Raw genomic sequence first — 21,290 nt, 5'->3', positions numbered from 1 at the left:
AAAGACGGAAGAACAGATACCTTTTAAACATTAGAAAACGAATACCAGAATATGTTCATGTCTGTTTCATCAACATGGTCACACATTGAGATGAATATGCTTTGCAGGTAGAGATATGATCAAAGATAATGAAAAAACTTTCTCTGCCTCTGATACTGTATTCAAGCACAAGAACCAAATTTTCCATTGGTTCTTTGTACACATTCGATGCAGTCTCTGGAGAAGACACCCTCCAGCTTGAGGACGTGCTCTGAGCTGCACCACTCTGTCATGCATCAATGGGCCTAACTATTCATTACACCACGCAGCAATCACACCTCTTTTCCCCATTCCTCTTTACTACTAATTGCTGTTAGTCAGTCCCACTCTGCCTACAATTCATAATTATCTTTCACATTATGGACTTACTCATTAGTCTGGCTGAAATAGGTTTGATACCTGTTCTGGACTTAATAACTCTTCACACCTTCTTGTTTCTCAGAACTGATACAATCTATGTTTAGCTGCCTAAAACACCAGGACAACGTTACAGCCATCCTCTGCACAGGTAGCTCTGAAGGCTGAAAATACTTGGTCTTCCTCTTCTTGTCACTGTATTCTGTACCCACAGTATAAACAGACACTTTCCATTTTCCAAAGGATCCCAAGCCTCCAAGGACAAGACAACAGTGTAGGTGGGAAGGGATTTAGTATATAGTAGGAACTGGGGAAACTTCTTGAATGGGAGGAACATGTGCAGGGAAGGACAGACTGCACCTTAACAGTAACAGAGCCTGTCTGCTTGAACAGACATTAAAAAGGCTTTAGAAAAGAAAGCAGAGGAGAGCCAATGGACATGAACAGCCCCCAGTTCAGATTGACATGCCACTGAGGCACATGTAACTAATACCCAATGTGCCTCAGAAAAGGTTGTGGGGGTTAGGAATAAGAAGTACAATCAGGATAAATATGTAAGGGTCACTAAAACACTTTTAATTTATTGGTGCATCCTTAAGCAAAACTTTCAAGTGCTTCTACACTAATTCTAGGAACACAAAATTAAGATGTGGGAATGAAGACAAGCCATCAATGAACCATCCCAATATAATACACATATCAGAAAGCTAGTGGAAGGAAAATGATCAGTAGGACAGAGCATTGCCAGGCTACCAACTTTGTAAGACTGGCAGCATATGACATACAGCAGAAGTATGTAAAGTGTTAAAGGATAATACAAAGTGTAATAGCATAAAAGTATTACAGGAAAAGGAAAGTGTCATGGAATCTCTGTAAGGGTAAGAAATATCAGAGTCTAATAATAAAAATGTAATACTAGAATTGCACTGTTGAGTACCCTGTCAAAGTGCCAATATCATTCATGAAATGTTATGTGAGATTAGAAAAGCCATGTATAGACTGGATTGATGCTTTATCAAAAAGAGATGTAGAGATCACATTTTTGGATATGATAAATGATTGTCTTTTGGAATAAACAGTATTTGAATCTTTACTGGTGCATGGGACCTTCTTCAAAACCACTAGTAGAGAGGTGCTCTGTGTAGCTCTAGTATAGCTCCAGTAGACCACAATGCAATAGCATTTAGCTTGTGTGAGAGATCAGACCAAACAAATTCAAACTAAAAGATACCAATTTCAAGAAAGGGAACTATGTGAAAATTGCCAAAAGCAGTTAAACACCCCCCAAAAAAACAAAACAACAAACCAACCCAAGAAAACAGAAAAAAACTTTTAACAAACAAACAAAAAACAGAAAGGAAAAAAAAAATTAGAAGCATCATCTCAAAAAGAAGAATATTTAGAAATATTGATTTAAATATCCAAGTAAAATGAATGGCAACATTAGAACAATTAACCACCCAACCCTCAACACCTTCCTCCCCCCCGAATCCAACCCCCAAACAAATTACCCCCCCCCAAATAAACCAAAACTAATCACCCAAAGAAGCACCCCTGCACGAATCAATAGGGAAATTAAGTACACTTTTAAGTCATAGGGAAAAGGCCAGTATTTAAGAAATCCAGTTTACTTAAATGGACAAGAACAGGAAAGCACATGAAAATGGCAGATTAGATATAAACAGGAAATTAAGAGGGATGATGAAGATTTTTTTTATGACCTCCCTGCAAAATATGCTTAGAATAATACTAGAAAGTTTTGAATAAATCAAAAGCATGAAGCCAATATGTAGTTAGGGCAACTACTTGATAACAGAGGTGTAAAGAGGGAACTTGGGGATTACAGGGCATAGTGAAGGACTTCGATGAGTTCTTTGTGTCAGTTTTAAGGTGCAAAGACTTTAATGAGATTCCCACTACACACAATGCATTCTTTTTAAAGCAGAGAGGTGACAGGAATCAGAATCAGTTTGGAATAAATATATGGAAAATCAGATAAAGCAGTCAAAGTAGATTCAAGAAGTCATCGGAAATTATAGCATTCCCCAACGGTCTCCTTTAGAAACTTGGATGTAAAGAAAAAAACAACTACCCCAAAATCAAATCAAGCCAAGCCAAAAAACCAGAACAAAAACCAGCATTCAAGTTCTTCAGAAAAAAAAAAAAAGCAGAAAAAAAAAAATAATTCATTCTGTCCTAAAGCAAACAGCTCATGTCAGCTGCCATTCTTTAAGAATAGTAGCCATTTCCAGACATGTCTCTGTGATCTATTAGCTTTGTAACTTAGTTCTACAATTTTAGCTTAAGCTTCTATTTTATTTTAGTTGATTGCACTCTGCAAGTTCAAAATTCCTAAGTTTTACGGTCAAAAGTAAGTCATAAATGAACTCTGCTGCACTAGATTAGGAGTAGGATGCTAACATTTGAAGATGCACTGAACTTTCTGGTTTATTTAGTTTGGCTCTGTCACTTTTTTGCATCTGCATTGTGTCTTGTCCTGTAGTTTTAGTTCTATTCAAAGCAACTAAAAATAATGCTGTTGTTTCTTCCTCACAGCGAGTACCATCAGAAACACAATTATCAGTAATGGTTTGTTCAAACATTAATTCAATGAACAATACTCAGTGTTAGCTCTTGGTATTTATGATTCTTATCACTGAAATTACTTAGAAGAGTCATCTTTGAAGAAATAGTCTAGAGAAAAGCACAGGGTTTAAAATTTTGCAACAGAGGGGAGATGTCTGGAGAGTAAGAAAGAAGTAAATCGAAGGTCTTCTTACACAAAATTGTTTGCAATATGAAAGGAAAAATATCATTATAGTGAAAACAGCACCCAGTATGAATACAGAGTAGATGGACCTCCACATATATAATCATATAGTACTCAGCTTTCATGTCACTCTGCATTATACCAAATATTGGGAAAAATATGTTGATTAATCCTACCACTGTATATACTTAAAAAAAAAAATCCATTCTGTTGCCCATTTCTATTCACTTTTTGAGAGGTTTTTTTGTTGTTGTTGTGGTGGTTTTGTTTGGGTTTTTTTTTAACTATATGACAATTTATGGACACTGCTTTAACATTCAACAGTTATACTATGTAATATTCTTATTGGACTGAAAATAAATATCTTAATATCTTTGCTCTCTCCCTGAGACTACACAGAGCAGTTTTCAAAGGATTCACAACATCACAACACTGGTGAATGCCTTGGAAGCCTCAGGCAGAAGAGGCATCTTCTTATGAATGTCAGAGTTAAACTGTACTACACAAAAGTATACAAGGTTTATACACATATTTCAAGGTTGGTGAGATTTTAACCTAATATTGATCAAAGTCATCGAATTTCTGAGGTTTTACCAATTTACTGTGGTGAACCAGCAGTTCTGCCAAGAACAATTTCTAAATATTCTCTCTGGAACCAGTTATTCCTTTGTATCCTAAGCCAAGACAAAAATAGTAGTGGCAAAGCAGGTACAATAAATCCTATCTAAACTACTTTTTCCTCCCCAGCATTGCACATTGTCATTTTCTTGTGTGCTTTAATTGTTGTGAAAATTACAAGAAATGAGATCCCATCATTAACTTGGAACCAGATTGAGCAAAATGTTACTTTGGAATGGTCTTCAAAATGTCATTTTTGAAAACACTTACCCTGTACCTGAGCTTTAAGAAAACTTCTGTTTCCTGTAATCGTTATTATTGAGGTTGCTCATAAAATTTCTTTTAACAAATTACATAGCATCAGTTTTTAGTTTATCTTTATCTTATCTTTACCTCATCCAAGTGCAATTAGACACTGAACTATTTTTAAGGAGTTTCACTGAAATTGTCCAACCCCATTGCATTAGTCACTACATTAGTCACACAGAAAACCTGAATAACCAACAGGTCAGTTGGGGATGTCCTTTCCTTGTTGTCTTCAAAATGATATTCAGTATATTATTTCTCTTTGGAGAGATAAATAATTGGAAAAGAAATCTGAAAGAATCCTTTTTAGCCAGTTTCATTTCATCAGAAGTGTATCAGAAATTTCTTGCATTAATAATTCATGTGTCAAGTTGCGCGCTTGAGGTAGAGACGCATCAAATCCAAATGTCGCCTCTTTCATGTCATGCCTTACTATGATAACTCTAGAGAGGGTTATTTTACATCACACTGTGAAAATTATTCAACACTTGCAGAATGGAAATGAATGCTTTTGTAAAACCATATATTCACTGTTAAGTATCATCAAACCCACATATTCATTGATATATATCAACATTTCCTTGAAAGCAGTGCCAGTCCAAAATTTTAAAGACACACATGCAAATATAAGTACATATATATATACACATACATGTCTAAGTCTATAAAAACACTTGTTACTCGTTTAGAAGCACACTGTAGCTATTTAATGTACTAAAACTTTGTCTTGAAACCTTAATCAAAGGATAAAGCAACAATATCTGCCAAAAAGCTTCTGATCTGGCCTTTGACATAACTGGTTACTTCAAAGTTCTACCTTTTATAGGCATATATTTTAAATGCTTCATATTGCATGGAGAAGACCTTTGATTTTACTCAAGAGCCATTTCAAGTTCCAATGCATGGTCTTTCATAAATTTGTGTAACCCTCCTTTGGCTGGAGTACCACACAAAGCTGCCAAAGCTGTACAGCTACCCACACATAGATCAGGGATACAGCCAATCCCATCAAGATGTACACAGTTGTCTGGTCTGCTAATCACCCTCAAATCTCTGTCTGACATCCATGGCAGATGATGGCAATAAGACATTCCCAGAAGGGGTTAAAGACTTGTAGAGTTCTTCATATTCTCAGGCATGGCAAACAAAGAGTGTGCATGTACAAAGTAAGAACAAGCTATTCAAGGTGATGGTGAAGACTATTTTGTTACCCTTGACAAAAAAACAAAGAAACCAAACCAGCTGCCATTATTGAACCTGATCAGCTGGTTTGTATCTGTGTTGGCTTCAGTGATTTTAATAAAACTACACAGATTAATGTCCAGTGAGAATCCACTTCCAAAATCACAAAGTTATTAAAAACAGGATGGATGAACAGAACTACCTTTATAACATTCTGCTGCCAAACATCTATCAGCTAAAATTATATTTTATGGGTTTCCCAGTATTTTGGTTGAGCAGAAATACCATTTTGGACATAAAGAATTCAGCTCAAGGTGAGTCTCTGCTGCTTTATGTACATTGGACAGTAGCTTTTTAATTAAAACAAGGTTACTTGCAGAGCAAATTGCATGAGTAAGAACACGAGATGCTAATCTTCTAGATTTTAATGTGAAATACCACTGGCTTGGGGGAAGGGACTTTGACCCTTTCTTAAACCTTCAGCCATAGTTGTGCAAGTTCCTAGGATTGCTAGAAATTACATCATTTAAATACAGGATAGGAAACTCCAAAATTACTCAACTACAGCTGTTAAACAGAACTTGAAATTTTTTTTCACTGATGTTTGAGTGATATTAACTGAACCTTCCCCCAAGTATAAAGAGAATATAAATTATTGAGAAAATGGGTGTTCTAAATTGTTACTATTTTCAATATTTTACTATTTTATTACACTAACTCTGATAAATGACCTCTTAAGTTTCCATTTCTGCCTCACAGTTGCTTTACTTTGATAGATATGTTAGTATCTCCCTCTAGTGGTTTTCTGAGTAATAATATTGATCAGAAACACCTCCAATGTAAAAGGTCATGAATTTTGTTCCCTTTAGATCAGCAGTTCCCTGCATACATGTCACTAGCACAGCAATGCATACTCTCACGCCATTAAATGTAGCACAGTCTAAAATGCCATGGCTTTCGTTATGAGCTCCAGAGTCTGCAATAGGTCAATAACCTGGACATCAGGTATCTGTGTATTTCATTAGAAGAAAAAACCTGCTGCAATTAGGCAATGAGTATGTTCAGGTTGCAAAACAATAAAAAGTAAAAATATAATTTTATGAATTCATAGTTTAACCAAGTTGATGTGCACTGTTACCTTCCATCATTAACATTTGTGTTAATGTGAATGCAGTGAAAACTCCTTACTCAATAGCAACATTTACTCATCCTTCCTATCCTTATGCACAGCTTTATTTTTACAGGTATTATAATCTCTCCTCATTACTTTGTAACTTTGTGTAGAAAACTTTCTTCTTCTGTTCATTTTAAGAGGGACAAGGGAAAAACATACTGAAGGGAATGAAACTGACTCAATTGGTACATGTGCTACCTCAGGGTTGACCAAACAGGTTCCCATGTCCTTGTATTTGCTATGGGAGAGGCCCTTGTGTTCTGTAATTGTGATTTACAAGGCTCCAGATTATAGGGTTTTTTCATATTTCATTTCCGTTAACATTGCAATAGTAATTTGCTCCAGATTGCTGCTTTTGGGATTGCTTCATTCTGTTTTCTTTTGTATGTTTAGTAAGTAAAAAAGTCTGCTAATTTTTTAAGCCAAGAACAAAACAAAAAATTAGAGAAAGGAACTGACCATCCACACCACATGAAAACTTGCAGAAAAATGAAGATAGGAGCAGACGTCATGGCAGAGGCAAGACTCGTTGTGCATATAGGCTGATCCTATTAATAACGGGCAAAGTAGCAAGTAGAGGAAAGGAAAGAAAACACAGAAAAAAAGACACACAAGATGAGATATCATGCAGATTGCTGCAGTTAGCAGAGTTAATGTGAAAGCATCCACCCAAGAGCAAGAGATTGACAGCAAATTTTGCAAATAAACTTAACCAAAACAATCCACTCTTACGGAACACATGACTTACACACTGATTAGCACATCAAGCTAGTGAGCAAGAGTTGTACTTTCACACACAATTGTATCAGGAGGGTTTGGATAACATTTACAGTGGCCAAATAGCTTTTGGATGGTTTTTCAACTTTGTTTAAACTTTGTTGGCCAGTAAGACAACTTCCTTTTTAAAACAAAATATAGTTACTAGAAAAAATGCATTGAATACCAGCTGTCTGGACTTTTTGAACACTACTGACATCTCAGCAAATGTGCCTTATCAAAGAAAAGCAGAGAATATATTGGAAAAAACCTTGGTATACAGCAGTTATAGCCAACTAAGTGCACTAGCTTTGGACAATCTTTCCTTTGCACAAAAGGGATAAGAAATTATAAATGCATTTTAAAAATATTTATTTTATATAATGGCAGTCATTTACATGTTCAGTACTTTCTATCTTGAAATTTATACTGAACATTTTGAATTCAACATATTCTCTTTTATACAGTATTTTGAAAGGTAAGACAGAGTATATTCAAAATAATCTATATATGTGGCACTCATCTCCCTCCTTCAAAACTGTGTTGCATACAATACAGGGAGTATTAAACAGCATAGTTTTGCTGATTTCAGTAAAGCAATGCTCTTTAATACGTGCTAAGAATACAACTCAAGGTCAATACATATTTGAAGAATTTTTAAGAGGAACAATATCCTAAACTAGATGTTTTAAAACATGTAACAACACCTTAAATAATATTTGGAAATACTAATATAAAATATTACTTCTAAGCCAGGATTATTATCTGTTTGTGAATACCATAGAAGAACTGATTTTGACAGCACTGTACAGAGACCATCAGTTTTATACTTGCTGATGTTTTTTGTTTTAGTGGGAATCATGTGTGAAAGTTCAATGGTTATAGGAAAGGCAGATAAGAAAGCAGCTGTTAATTTTATGTTAATCATGAGATACTTGAAGTAGAGTGGCTATGGTCTAGAGTGAACAGTATGTTTAGTGATAGATAAGTTACCAGACATCAAGGTACATTTAAACATAGTTTTCACAGCTCTTCTAAAACAGTTCTACAAGTGTTTCTGAAGGTAGTTCTAAAGTCTTACAAGTTCAGTTTTACCTGTTTGGCTTCATCAAAACAGACATCAGGACCTTTTCTATACCTAGGTTGTTTGACCATTTCACAAGGATTTGGCCCTTCATCTGTTTCTCTGGTTAAGGAGCATGACTGGGTTTTGTGCATCATACATTAGCAGGATTAACATTCTGTCCTTACCTTTGTGGGAGAAGATTTATGCTAATTCAGAAAATTGCATACTGAAATAAACATCAATAGCCACAGTTCCTTGTTTAAATTAAAGAAAACCAAACCAACCATCCAGATAAATAAAATATGCTGCTTTAGTCAAAGAAATAAACATCCTGCATGACTTTTTAGAACCACTACTTCCAGAATCATACACAAAATAAAAATAAACCATGCGGTTTTAAAAGATTTTCCATATTGCTTTTATTGACATTGCATAAATATTACTTAAAATATTTGATAAAGTAATAAACTTTCAATAGTGATGATTGGTTATAGCATATGTTACCATGGAATTATTGTGCTAAAATGAAGATACATGAGGAAGCCTGTTTGGAAGCATGTTATATACAGATAGAAAATTGCAATGAAGGCCTATAAAAACTACTGGTTTCATTCTGTGTACATCTCTATTACCCCAAGTATCACATACAAGATCATCCTGATGTTGGCACTGGGAGTAAATAACAGAAAACCTAATCAGATCTCATTAGCATTTCAGTGATGAAGGAGACAAAGAAAATGCTGTCCAAACTAATAGCAGAACAGCAGGATAGAAATGGGACCAGTGACATGCTATTAATTAGCTAACTGTAAACATGAGGTAATGCTTTAGCTTATGTCTCTGAAACCTGTAATTCCTGATATTTAAGTGTAAATACTACACATTTGCCACAGGCTAACAAGGGACACAAGTTACTGCAGCAAACTTGAAACGCACGGATATGGTACACTGCAAAACCGCCTTCTGTTTGAAACCTGCTTATATTACCATTCATTAAGTTAAGGACTTTTTTTATTCCACTGTTGGTAGTACACACGTTAAAGCTAAGCTAGAGTGTTTTAAAAAAATCGAGCACCAAAACTTTACTTATCTTAGTTGCTATAACTTACACTTGAAGCAATCCTATTCATACGCTACTGTGGAGTATTACAGCAGCTTCATTGCAATGAGTGGAGATGCCCAATGGAAGAGAAGGCAAGAGGACAGGGAATTTAGTTGTACTGATCTACATCTGTCTTTGTCCCAATGTTATCAGATTCACCTCCTCTTCCCTCTGCCAGGGCCCAGCTGAAAGGGAAGTCAAACCCCAGAAACATTCTAAAAGCGATGTGCATGAGTAAAGCTGCATCAGCCAGAAGGAAGCAGAGTCTAATAATAACCATCTGAATAGCAGCCAAAGGTCGTTCTATCTGCTTGTGTGATGTTATGCTACATCTGCATTTCATAATGTACCTTAGTTGTAGAAAAGAGAGAATAGATTGGTACTGCATAGTAGGAACAAAGATGAAATAGTGCATTTAGTCAATATAAGCCCACCCAGCTGCTCTGAGTCATTTACTGCTTTCTAGAAGGTTTGAGGCCTACAGGGAAAGGCAGATCATGTGCCCATTTCCCACAAAACGTGCTCAATTTCCTATAGCGAGCACTGTGTATAAATTCAGACAGTGGCAACAGTTAATCAAACTGTCATGGACTGGAGCCAATTAGAATATTGGGCTATGTTTACATAGTTCTGTGATGACATGGGTACTTCTTCCACTCCAATGTAACTTCCTTTTCAACCCAAGCGTAGATGGAATTCCAGTTTTATGCATGTGGCAATGAATGCACTGCTTGTGCCAAAGAAACACAGTCATCTCTACCACCATCTGCTTTTCTTTCAAGAATGGGAGAGGCTGTCTCAATTAACTTCCTGACATGGACAAAGGTATTACTAATTGTTTTCCATATTCTGCTCATACTAATCCAAATTATAATTTGATTTACCAACTCTGGCATGTTATCCTTAAGCAGAGAAAAATTGAGATGAATTTATCCTGGCCTAGAATATGTGTATGTTGGTTTTATGTATTACCATCAGCATCACCTACAGGTATCTACAGGACTGAACAGGCTAAAGGCATAGAGATTGGCATGAAGGTGGTTGTAAATTAGAACCACCTTTCACATGCTTTTAACTTTAATGCATTAGTTGCAAGGACTCTGCTTAGCATGCAAGCCACCTATGTCTCTAGCCAGCTCTGAAGAAATTCAATGCTAGCAGTTGGATAAACTTTAGCCTTTGATGGTTAAAACAGTTTCCACAAGAAATAAAAAGTTCTCGTTGGCACTGAGCACACGCTAAAGTGCCTCCATCACTTCACCTCAGTGTTCCAAGCATCAGGGCATCATCCCAACTTTTCACGATCAAACGCTCTTATCTTGATGTTGCCCTTTTTTGTTATTTCTTGAGACAAACATGACATATCCATGTCTTTTCTAAAGCCTGAACAAACCCAAACAGGCTTCCTTGCCTGTCCTGTGCTCCAGATGCCAACCACCTTGGTGGCCCTTCACTGGACTTCCTCCAGTATGTCACTGTGGTACTGGGAAGCCCCAAACTGTACATAGCATTCCAGATGTGGTCTCATTAGTGCTGAAGAGATGGCATGGATCAATGCTCCCAGCCTGCTGACTACACTCTTGCTAACATAGCTCAGGATGTAACTAGTCCTCTTTATTGCAAAGCACAGTGCCCACTGATGTTAAGCTTCTTGTCCATCATGATACTCAAATCCTTTTCTGCAAAGCCATTTCTAGTCACTTTGCCCACAGCCTGTCCAGCTGCATGCCATTATTCTGTCCTGGATCCAAGACTTTGCATGGGCCTTTTGGAAACTTCAATAAGTTCCTGTGAGCCCATTTCTGTTTAGGTCCTCACAAGTAACAGCTTTGGTCTCTACCTCAGTGCCTGCTGCTGCAGACCATTTGTGGTATCATCCACAAATATCTGCTCCTTCAAGTACTTCAATGGCAACCATGCTACTAACAAGTATATGAAAGGGCCATTTTTTTTTTCCCAAATATATTCCAGCATATCATTGCCAAAAATCAATCCACACTACTAAATAATATGATCTTAAAGGATACCCGGCTTCTCTGCTTGCATCAGTGGCTTTGGGTCACAGGAGCGGCACAGCAGTTGGCTGTCACTAATAATGAATACTAGATTGGTGTTTGAAATCTTCTCTGCATGATAAAGTCTGGAAAAAAAGCCAACAAAAACCTATGTTTAAATGAAGCAAGGAAATCTGTATTTGAGAAGGACACACAGTATTGGAATAGAAGTAATTCAACTTCACAGATTCAGAATGCCTGCTACTGTTTATCTTTTTCATTAATGAACAGCAAGCAACGTTTGAAACAAATTTTGTAATGTCTTTGACATTTCCATGGTCCCCCTTTCAACTAGACTTATTAGTGGAAAAAATGGAAAAGAGCATAAAGTGAATTTAATTGAGTTAATAGCTAGCTCTGTACTGCTACAACAGTAGTTGCACTGAGAAATAAAATCAGTCCAGCATCAATTCTTCCCCTAACAACAGTGAGAAAACCCCAACCACAAAAACCAAACAAAATCTAAATTTCCTGGAAAGTCAGACAGACCTTCAAAAAAATCCCAGAGACATAAATCTTAATAATTCTTAGTCATAAATAAAATATGTTCTAGCTGTCAAAAAGAGGTAAATTCAGGACAATCTGTCAGGTTAATTACTTTTAGAGGATTCAAATACATTTTAATACATATAAACCAACAGATATATGCATAAATCAACAAACAAATCTTTTAATATAGGTGGTTACCACTCTATATAAGCAGAGTTTTATTACTTAGGTGTGAATTGATTGGATTATTTCTGAAATTTCACGGATGATGAGATTGTACCACTGATTGGGTACAATAAGAGGACAAAATAACTGTTAATTGAATAACTTACATAGTACTTACGTATCTGGTTGTTTTAACCAGCTTAAATTGTCCTTTCATATTCATTCCCACACTGTGGCACTATTTTTGCAATATTAGTAAAATGGTTTCTGCAGCCTCTCAGTAAACTGGAGAACTCTTCTGAAAATTCTCCAGATTAAAAAAACCAAAACAAAGCAACAAAAACAAACCACAAACAAAAAAACAACCCCCAAACCAAAACCAAAACCAAATCAAAAACCCTACAGAAAACAAAACCAAAACCCCAGCGTAATGAGTTCTCTGCACAACCAGGTACCGCACAAACACATACGAGCAACAAGGAGGAGGAAGTATGGAAGTGGGAAAAAATGTCTTCATGTTTTGTCTGTATTCACCATTCTCTAATGTCCTCTGTCTTTCTTTCCTAGCTTGAAATAGTCTTCAAGGAGTTTGAAATCTAACTTAATTTCTAAGACATTTTCAGAGACTTCTAATGTATGCAAACTTTCAACCCAGCAGGATTTTGTATGAAACACAGAACTAGGTCCAAGTTGCTATGTTTCTGAAGTATCCAGGTTTTTTTAACCATAACATTAAACATCATTTTGATTAGGCACATGGAGCCTGAAAAGTAATTCTTTTAATCAGAAACCAAAACAGCATGGTTTGCTTAATAAGATCCACAGCTCTTAAAACTAGTGACTAGAAGGTAAATTTGAAGATAAATTGCATAATCTTCTTGACCATCAAAAATTCCAGTACATAATCAGATTAAAGAAAATCATCTCCTTCTGAATATTGTGGAACGCCTTCAAGTTGACATAATAAATTTAAAAACCCCAAACTGTAACAAGGATAGAAATACAATTTTCATGGAGCTTATACAGAGTATAAAACAAAAATTTGACTAGAATATTTCTATAATTCTTTAATTATTACAGTTAAAATTCATTATAAATAAATACAAAGAAATGCAATGTATCATTTTACTTCCTATATACCCCCCTCTCTTTCTTATGTAAGTTTGGTGTAATTCAAAATTTTTTGTTCCTATAATAGTGTCATTATCTTTTGAAAAATAACTTAATATCCAAAAGTTATTATTTATATTGAAGCAATTTTACCTGGAGCAGTTTATACAGTCTACAATCCCACCGAAGGATTTATCATCATTTTCAAAGAAATACTGAGTTTGCTCAGTGATACAGCTTGTTTTAGGCAGGGCGGCACCAAAATCATCATCTTCCATATCAGCTGACAGAAAGACAAAAATAAATAAATATAAAATGACATTTTTAAGTCACAGATGCAATGGGGAGATCCAAGTATGGCCCCCAGCCTAGATTCTTACCTTCTACTTCACTCAAAGTTGACTCTTTAACATTCTCTTGACTTACCTGCTTCAAGGAAACGTGGAAAAGTCAAGCTCAAAAACAGCTGCTGTAAGATAGACCTGAACACAGAAAGACAATATATATTTGTTATAGGCTCTTTGCCTTCTTTGTATTTTAATGGATCCTTAAAAACTACTCAAATAAGAGTTATAAACAACAGAGTCATCACAGCTTATTATGCTTTTGCCAGTTATTAAAGCTGTCTTTCTTTAAACCTTGCAGTTTGACTCTGGTTTCCTTTTCCCACTTTCTCCCAGGTCTTTTTTCATACTAATCTTTTATTCTGCTGTTGAGATTTGATACCATTTGTGCCCATAACTCACATAATGGAAATGTTATTTTGTCATCCATGTCCTCCTTTTACACCCCTGCGGGAGGTGGAAAAGGCATGTTGGCATTCCTGTAACACTTCAACCAACCAGAACTCTTTTTGAACACACTCAGGGAAAATGCTCCTGAATTAGATACTTTACACTGATTAAGGTTCATTAAATTGCTGAGAAGGAGACGACCATTGGAATATTACAAGTGTATTATAAACACAATTACTGTAGTAGTTGACTTTTAGAATCATCTCTATTCCTGCTCTTGAGGTACGAAATAAATTTTCCTCCTAGGTGCTGTTAAAACACTTAAGGAGCTCCACTTATTTCAGATGATTTTTCTTCACTCGTGATCATATTTTTCCTATTTTATTTACTTGAAGTAGTACCAACTTGTCACATATATAATCCCCTTCACCTCTAACAACCTGTCAAAACAGGAATTGCAACAATTATATTCTTTGACTCACTGCTTCTGCTTAAACATTCCTAAGGTGTAGTTTCTTGTTATGTTTTAGGTGTGCTTCTACCTACAAATATGACCTGACCTCTCCTCATTTCATTCTATTCCAATGCCTTTTTGGTGGAGTAAAGGGAATGTACAATTTTATTCAGCCTCCAAGACTTTTTCTTTTTCTCCTAATCCAGTGTGATACACATGTAAAGAAACTGAATCTGTCCATCACCTTTACAGTGGAAGCACTGCTTCAATGAGCTCTGGTTCACATCCACAGCTTTATGCCTTGAATCATCAGATGGACAGTGCACCAACCATCATGGATGAGAAGAGACCTGATGCCATTCAACAGTGATGCAATTTGCTGACAGAAAATCGCAATGCTTCATAAGGGCTTACCACAGAATTTACAGGGAATTGAGTCAAAAAGGCAGCCTGTAAAATCTGAGCTAAAAGAGCGTGACGGAGAAATGATACGTACTTCTCTTCACTAAATGCTGATGCATCCCATATACATTTTGAATATTATGACTCACACCTCTATCCCACATTGTTGCCTGAAACACTATAGTTTTCTTTAATAACCTGACTTCTTTTCTTTCCCTGCATTTGCTTTTGCCAGGTGGCTCACTGATTCCATTTTTGGTCAGCACTTTTTCACCCTGATTCCTTAATGGCCTTCTCTGCCTGCTTCTGACCTAGATTCCATTAAAAACATGTCCATAGAAAGTACTTTCATGTGATGCTTTCAAGTTAAACATCACACAAAATAAACCTCAGGTCTAAATTGAGTCCAGACTACTGAGTCTGATTTGAACACTGATACACTAAAGTTTCTCTGAGAAGAGCTCAAGTTTCTCTTCTGGATTATTGCCCATCTCCAGTTTTTGAGGTTTGCTGTTGTCCAAGAAAACTGATATTTTTGCTGCTAACAAAATGTAACCAATAAAAACCAATACACAATTTTCATGGTGTTATCTGGGAGAAAATTACTATGTTTGTTCAGCTGCTATATATTTTAACTCTTAGCTTCATAAAGTAGGTCATTTATTCCAGCTTGATAATTATTACAAAAAAATAAGCATCATAGAACTTTAGAAAAAGGAACAGTCTCCAAGGGTACCATTCAGACCAGTGCAAAAGTATCACATCAGTCCCAGTTACTTATCCCAGTGTGGTGCTGGAGGAAGCCACTGATAGCAGTATCTATCTACATAGCTCTGAAATGAGTAAAATTCTCTTAGTGGCTATTATTAATAGTGCAGAAACCAAAGCAAAAAGAAAAGAAAGCTCCTAAATGGATCTTTAGATTTAAAATTTATCAAGTATTCTGATTGTGAAAGATAAACCTAATTACTGGTGCAACCCTGCCTCTCTCAAGGTCAATCCCAGAACTTCACAACAGTCCAAATATACTAACTTTTGCCCTTGGCTACAGAAAATGCAGGTAGGCAATCCAGGAGACTCCTGGAGTGCATTGAGGATTAGCTTCTTAAGCCAGGTAATAGACAGCCACACCAGAGGGGATGCATTACTCGACCCATTGATCACCAATGCAAGTGAGCTGCTCGATGATGTTGAGATTGGACGCAGCCTGGGCTACAGTGGTCATGCACTGGTGGAGTTCACAGTCCTGAGGGACGTGAGTCAGGTGAAGAGTAGTCAGGACCCTTAATTTTAGGAAAGCCAACTTCCAGCTCTTCAAGGAGTTAGTCAATAGGACCCTGGGAAATTGCCCACAAGGAAAAGGGAGCACAGCAGAGCTGGCAGATCTTTAAGGACACTTCCCATAGAGTGCATGGGCTCTTGATCTCCCTATATAAGAAATCAGCAAAGAAAGGCAAGGGACTGGCATGGCTGAGCCAAGACCTGCTAAAAGGCAAGAAGAAAATGCACAGGCAGTGGAAGCAGGAAAAGATATCCTGGAAAGAGTATAGGGATGCTGCATGGTTTTGTAGGGATGGGATCAGGAAGGCCATGGCACAGCTGGAGCTGAACTTGGCAAGTCATGCGAAGGATAATAATAAGGGCTTTTACATGTATGTCAGCTGGAAAAGGAAGGCCAAAGTGTACCTACCCTGATGAGCAAGATTGGCAAACTAGTAACAACAGATGAAGAGAAGGCTGAGGTACTTAGGAACTTTTTGCCTGAGTCTTCACTGGCAACCTTCCTCCCCACACCTCTCAAGTGGTTGGTCTGCAAGATGGGAACTAGGAGAGCAAAGTCTTACCTGCTGTAAGAGAAGATCAGGTTTGTGACCACCTGAGGAACCTGGATATACACAAGTCTATGAGACCTGACAAGAATCCTGAGGGAATTAGCTGATGTAGTTGCCAACCCACTCTCCACGGTATTTGAAAAGTCATGGCATTCAAAGCCCCTGGTGACTGGGAAAAGGGAAACATCACACCCATTTTTAGAAAGGGTAGGAAGGAGAACCCTGGGAACTACTGAAATGTCATCTTCACTTCTGTGCCTGGAAAGATTACGGAACAGACCCTCCCAGAAGCTGTGCTAAGGCACATGGAGGATAGGAAGGCGATTTGAGACAGTCAGCACAGCTTCACCAAGGGCAAGTCCTGCCTGACCAACATAGTAGCCTTCTGTGATGGAGTGACTACCTCAGTGGACAAGGGAAGAGCTATAGGTAACATCTATTTGGACTTCTGTAAGGCCTTTGACATGGCTTCCTGCATCTTTTTTAAATTGGAGAGAGATAAATTTGATAAGCAGACTGTTTGGGGGATGAGGAACTGGTTGGATGGTCACATAGGAGGAGGGGTGATGGTTTTAAACTAAAAGGGGGGAGATTCAGACCAGATATAAGGAAAAAAATCTTTACAGTGATGGTGGTGAAAACAGGTCATCCAGAGAGGTGGTAGATGCATCATCCCTGGAAACATTCAAGGTCAGGATGAACAAGGCTCTGAGCAACCTGATCTAGTTAAAGATATCCTTGCTTATTGTAAGGGTGGGTCAGACTAGATGACCTTTAAAGGTCTCTTCCAACCCAAACTATTCTATGACTCTATGATTCATGTGTTTTTGTAAAATGACTCACTTAAAGTGACCGCTGATTTTCTTAAGACTTCTTGCTAGAAAAAGGGAAAGACGATATTCTGAAATAGGGAACCAAGTGATCAATAATTCTAAATGTAATAATTTCATCTGAACCTTCACACCTGTCAATTAGACTTAGAACATTAATCACAACTCTGCTTCCTGAAGCTGATTTTGTAGCTTCCTGTAGCTGATTTTTCAGTCAGAACACACAATCACAAAACCAGACATGAGCAGTTTTGTATTCAGCTGTTGGCAGAACACCGGAGACACAGCTATGAATTTTCACCATGAGAAACTGCAGAAACTAAAGGATTCAGAGCAGTTTTATTATTCATCCACTGAATAATTCTAGTTTGGACATACAGATTTCTTACACACTCGTACTTACCAGGCAGCTGCTGAAGCCCACCATCCTAGATGCAAAATATCTGTTATCGTAGGCTGGGAAAAAAAAAAACAGAGATAATGTTATTTGTAGAAACACCTGCAGTCTTTTAAGGGAATGTCAGTCACCACACAAGGGACTACTGACCACATAAGCAGAACGAAGTCCAGCTCCTTGCTTTGGTTCTTCTTCGGGATCGCAGACTGATTGATAGTCATACGACTTGTTAAAGGCATACAGGGACATGTTAATCAGGTTTCTCATCAGGCCAGGATCAATTTCACCAAAGAATCTTCCAATCTGATGAGGGAGCATATACAGAGATGTTGAAGTATTTCCAGGTATTTTTCTTGTTAAAAAGTAAACAACTCTGTTTTCCCCACACACATACACTATTTTTTAACTCTAGACTACTCATCTGGCTGTGCTGCTTATGTATTCATTTCTTTCTTTGACTATTTATCTTCCAAAAGTTTGGTTGGAGAACTTCAGTTAGACAGTAATTGTTAAATGCACTATCAACGAGATCACCCTGCTCTGGGAAAAGCAAGAGAAATATGAGAAAGCAGGTGTGTGGATGCCATACTTTTTGCCCTCACCATCACAGGTCCATCAGCAGCCTACTTGTTTAATGGCAGAGCACAAAGAATGCAACTTGGTAGGAGTATGGCACCTTAAGCCGTAAGTAAAACTGTGAAAAAGACTTACAAAATAACTTGAATTTCTGATACAGAAAACTTTTTGAGATTCAGAAATGTTATTCTTATGGTAAATTGCAAGTGAACTGCTGGGGTTTTTTTCTCTTAAAACTTCTCCCTATTGTTTTTCATGTTCTGTCCTTAAAACTATACATACCTGTTGTGTATATTCATCCCGATTTGACATCAAAAGAAATCCACCATCGTCAAGGATAACACAGTCCACATGCTATTGTAAGAAAGTAAAATGTATTTTACAGGAAGGATTTGTCAAGACAACACTCTGTAAGAACCTGGTTTTTATTCAACACTTCAGAAGTATCTCCAAATCTATGTGGCTCAGGCTAAATCAGAACCCCATAGCCAGGGGCCAGTATTAAGCTATAATAAGTAGCATTATCATATTATAAAATTTTGTACAGATCAAAGGCTTATTTGTGGCTTAATTTCATAAAAGTTGTTTTGTAAATTCTTATTTGCTCAATACTTTGTTAGCTCTGAGTGCTATATCCTTATTAAATCTGATTATAATTGAATCTCAACTCATAACAAGGTACGATAACTCCTCATGTGCTTCAGCCATGCTTCAAGTCCTTTTCCATTTGCAGCTTTTAATGGTAAAAAGCTTTAAGGGCAGACTCTCAGCTTGCTAGTCATGATTATTTTCGCTTGCCAAGGACTGTAGCGGGTTTCTTCCAGGTGTCAGGTGCAGGAGTGGGAAGCCTGCTGGTTCCCTGTGCTTTGCACTTTGTAAAAGATCCTAGCAGTCAGAGATTGGAGAGATAGCAGTGCAGCCAAAGAGATAACCTCCCAGAGCACCCTTTTAGCTGCAACTCTTGCATTTAATGATCTTCACACTCTACAAAAGAACTCACAGAAGACCCGAGCAGAGAAAGCTTTTAAGCACATGGCAGAACCTGATACTGTGATAGCCCCTGAAGCTGTGCTCTCCTGAGTGCTAGCAGAGCTACGGGATCCCCCAATCCTGAATGGGCTGGGAGCAGAGGGGAGGGGGATGACTAATGACTGTTGAAGGGCATATAACATACTCTGGTGCTTTTTAGTTTGCCTTTATCTTCTCTAAGGCACCTTTAGTGCTCTTTTTTCTCAGAGTTTTGTTTTGCTTGCTTGTTTGTTTTTCTTTTAAATTATTCCCTTTCCTCAGGATTTGCCTCTTGCATTGAAAATTACTGTTATATTTTTCTTACATTTCTCTTCACATCATTCTCTGTTGCTCTCACTCTACCTTTTTTCTTCCCTCTAGTTCTCATAACCTCATTGCAATGATTCTCACAACAACCACTTCACCTAAATTTTATACCCTTTCACCCCTTCCTTTCCTAATCTCTTTCTCAAGACATAAATGACTTAAGTCCTGTTTTCCATAAGATTAACTTTAAAATAATGACAGAATTATTGTCTTAGATAAATCTAGAGAGAATGAGTGAATTTTCATAATCTGCCAGATATTAATAAACTGAACATATTCTTACCATACTGTTTCTCTCACAGCCACAGATTTCACTGTTGCACTAGAAAACAGAAGTACAGTAAAATTCACAAAAATGTTTCAATAGAAACTCTATTTTGCAGTGATATTAATCAATTAAGACAAGAAGTTATTTGATTTTCAATAGCTCTATATTAATTTAAATTAATTTTGTGTGTAGTTTATCACAAATATCTCTGTGAACAACCTGTACTCAGTAATTACCAACAGCACAATCTCTACTGTCTTTCACAAAGTCTCTGATACATCTCGCTTTTTAAGTATGCTTAATATATTAGAAAAAAATAGTTTGGAGGACTTGTCAGGATGTCATTTTTGTGAGTTTTAGAGAAAGAAAATGTACATTCACGTGTATTTGGGGTATGGAAAGAAGGCCTAGGAAATATATTGCCAAGTATCTTTTTTTTGATCATTGAAGGCTTCACCTGTCTCAAAGCATGGGAATCCCAAGTGATAAAGGATTATCACCACCATCGTCAGTTAGGTTTTATGGCATTGATTACATGTTCTCTTTTTCTTGCAATATGTGTATACAGACCCACATAGCTGTCTCCTTGCATTACGTCCTGAGCAAAAGAACTACCAGACAACGCTGCAGTCATTCATCTCAAATTAATTCTGAGATATTCCTCTTTATTTCTCTTTTCAGTTATGTATTTTTGTCCTTAAGTGTTCTGACATTTAGGCAACGCACTTGCCTACCCATTGAACTACAGCTTTAATACCTACAATGGACACTATTCTCAATTCCCTTAATATAGAACCAACAAGCAATACTGACTCATCCAATTGTTCCATAACTGTATTCATTTTGTGCTTCTCCTTTCCGAATGTACATTAATGCCTTATTTTTTCCTTCCCCTTTACATCTAAGCATTAGATGTAAGGAATGAAAGGGTCATGCATTTATTTTCTTAAGTTCTGCTAAATTGCTGTGATGTTGGTTGCAATATAAATCCTTACTGTTCACAGCTTACCCATTCTCCATATTAAAGAAAAATAGATTCACCAATTCTTTTGCAGATTTAATTAATTGCTACAGCATAATCTTAGTAGGGAGCCTACTGGCTGGAATATATCATTTGTCTTTATCCATGTTCTATAATTATGAAAGTAAGACGTACAAAATACAGCCTATTTCAACATAGATTTATTTTGTGCATTTGGATTATTTAAATACCACAACTACTTGGCAACTACGCATCAGTGTGACTCTGGCACAAAGAGCTATTAGACCTATTT

The 21,290-nt window shown here is 36.9% G+C and overlaps 1 protein-coding gene across 3 annotated transcripts in view; it reads right to left on the bottom strand.

Moving 5' to 3' along the window:
- CACNA2D1 (calcium voltage-gated channel auxiliary subunit alpha2delta 1) overlaps positions 1-21,290 on the bottom strand; it is a 381,052-nt gene that overhangs the window by 4,988 nt on the left and 354,774 nt on the right. For all 3 annotated transcript variants that reach the window (XM_030479619.1, XM_030479618.1, XM_030479620.1), the window contains 8 exons: positions 20,032-20,070; positions 18,696-18,767; positions 17,988-18,140; positions 17,844-17,896; positions 13,615-13,670; positions 13,342-13,471; positions 11,398-11,510; positions 8,298-8,380 (listed from right to left, as the gene is read on the bottom strand). In XM_030479619.1, the coding sequence (XP_030335479.1) occupies positions 8,298-8,380; positions 11,398-11,510; positions 13,342-13,471; positions 13,615-13,670; positions 17,844-17,896; positions 17,988-18,140; positions 18,696-18,767; positions 20,032-20,070 (699 nt within the window). The remainder of the gene's footprint in view (positions 1-8,297; positions 8,381-11,397; positions 11,511-13,341; positions 13,472-13,614; positions 13,671-17,843; positions 17,897-17,987; positions 18,141-18,695; positions 18,768-20,031; positions 20,071-21,290) is intronic.

The sequence above is a fragment of the Strigops habroptila genome, chromosome 3 (assembly GCF_004027225.2).
Source record: "Strigops habroptila isolate Jane chromosome 3, bStrHab1.2.pri, whole genome shotgun sequence".
Taxonomy (NCBI): Eukaryota; Metazoa; Chordata; class Aves; order Psittaciformes; family Psittacidae; genus Strigops; species Strigops habroptila.
This window is presented reverse-complemented; position numbering and strand designations above follow the sequence as displayed.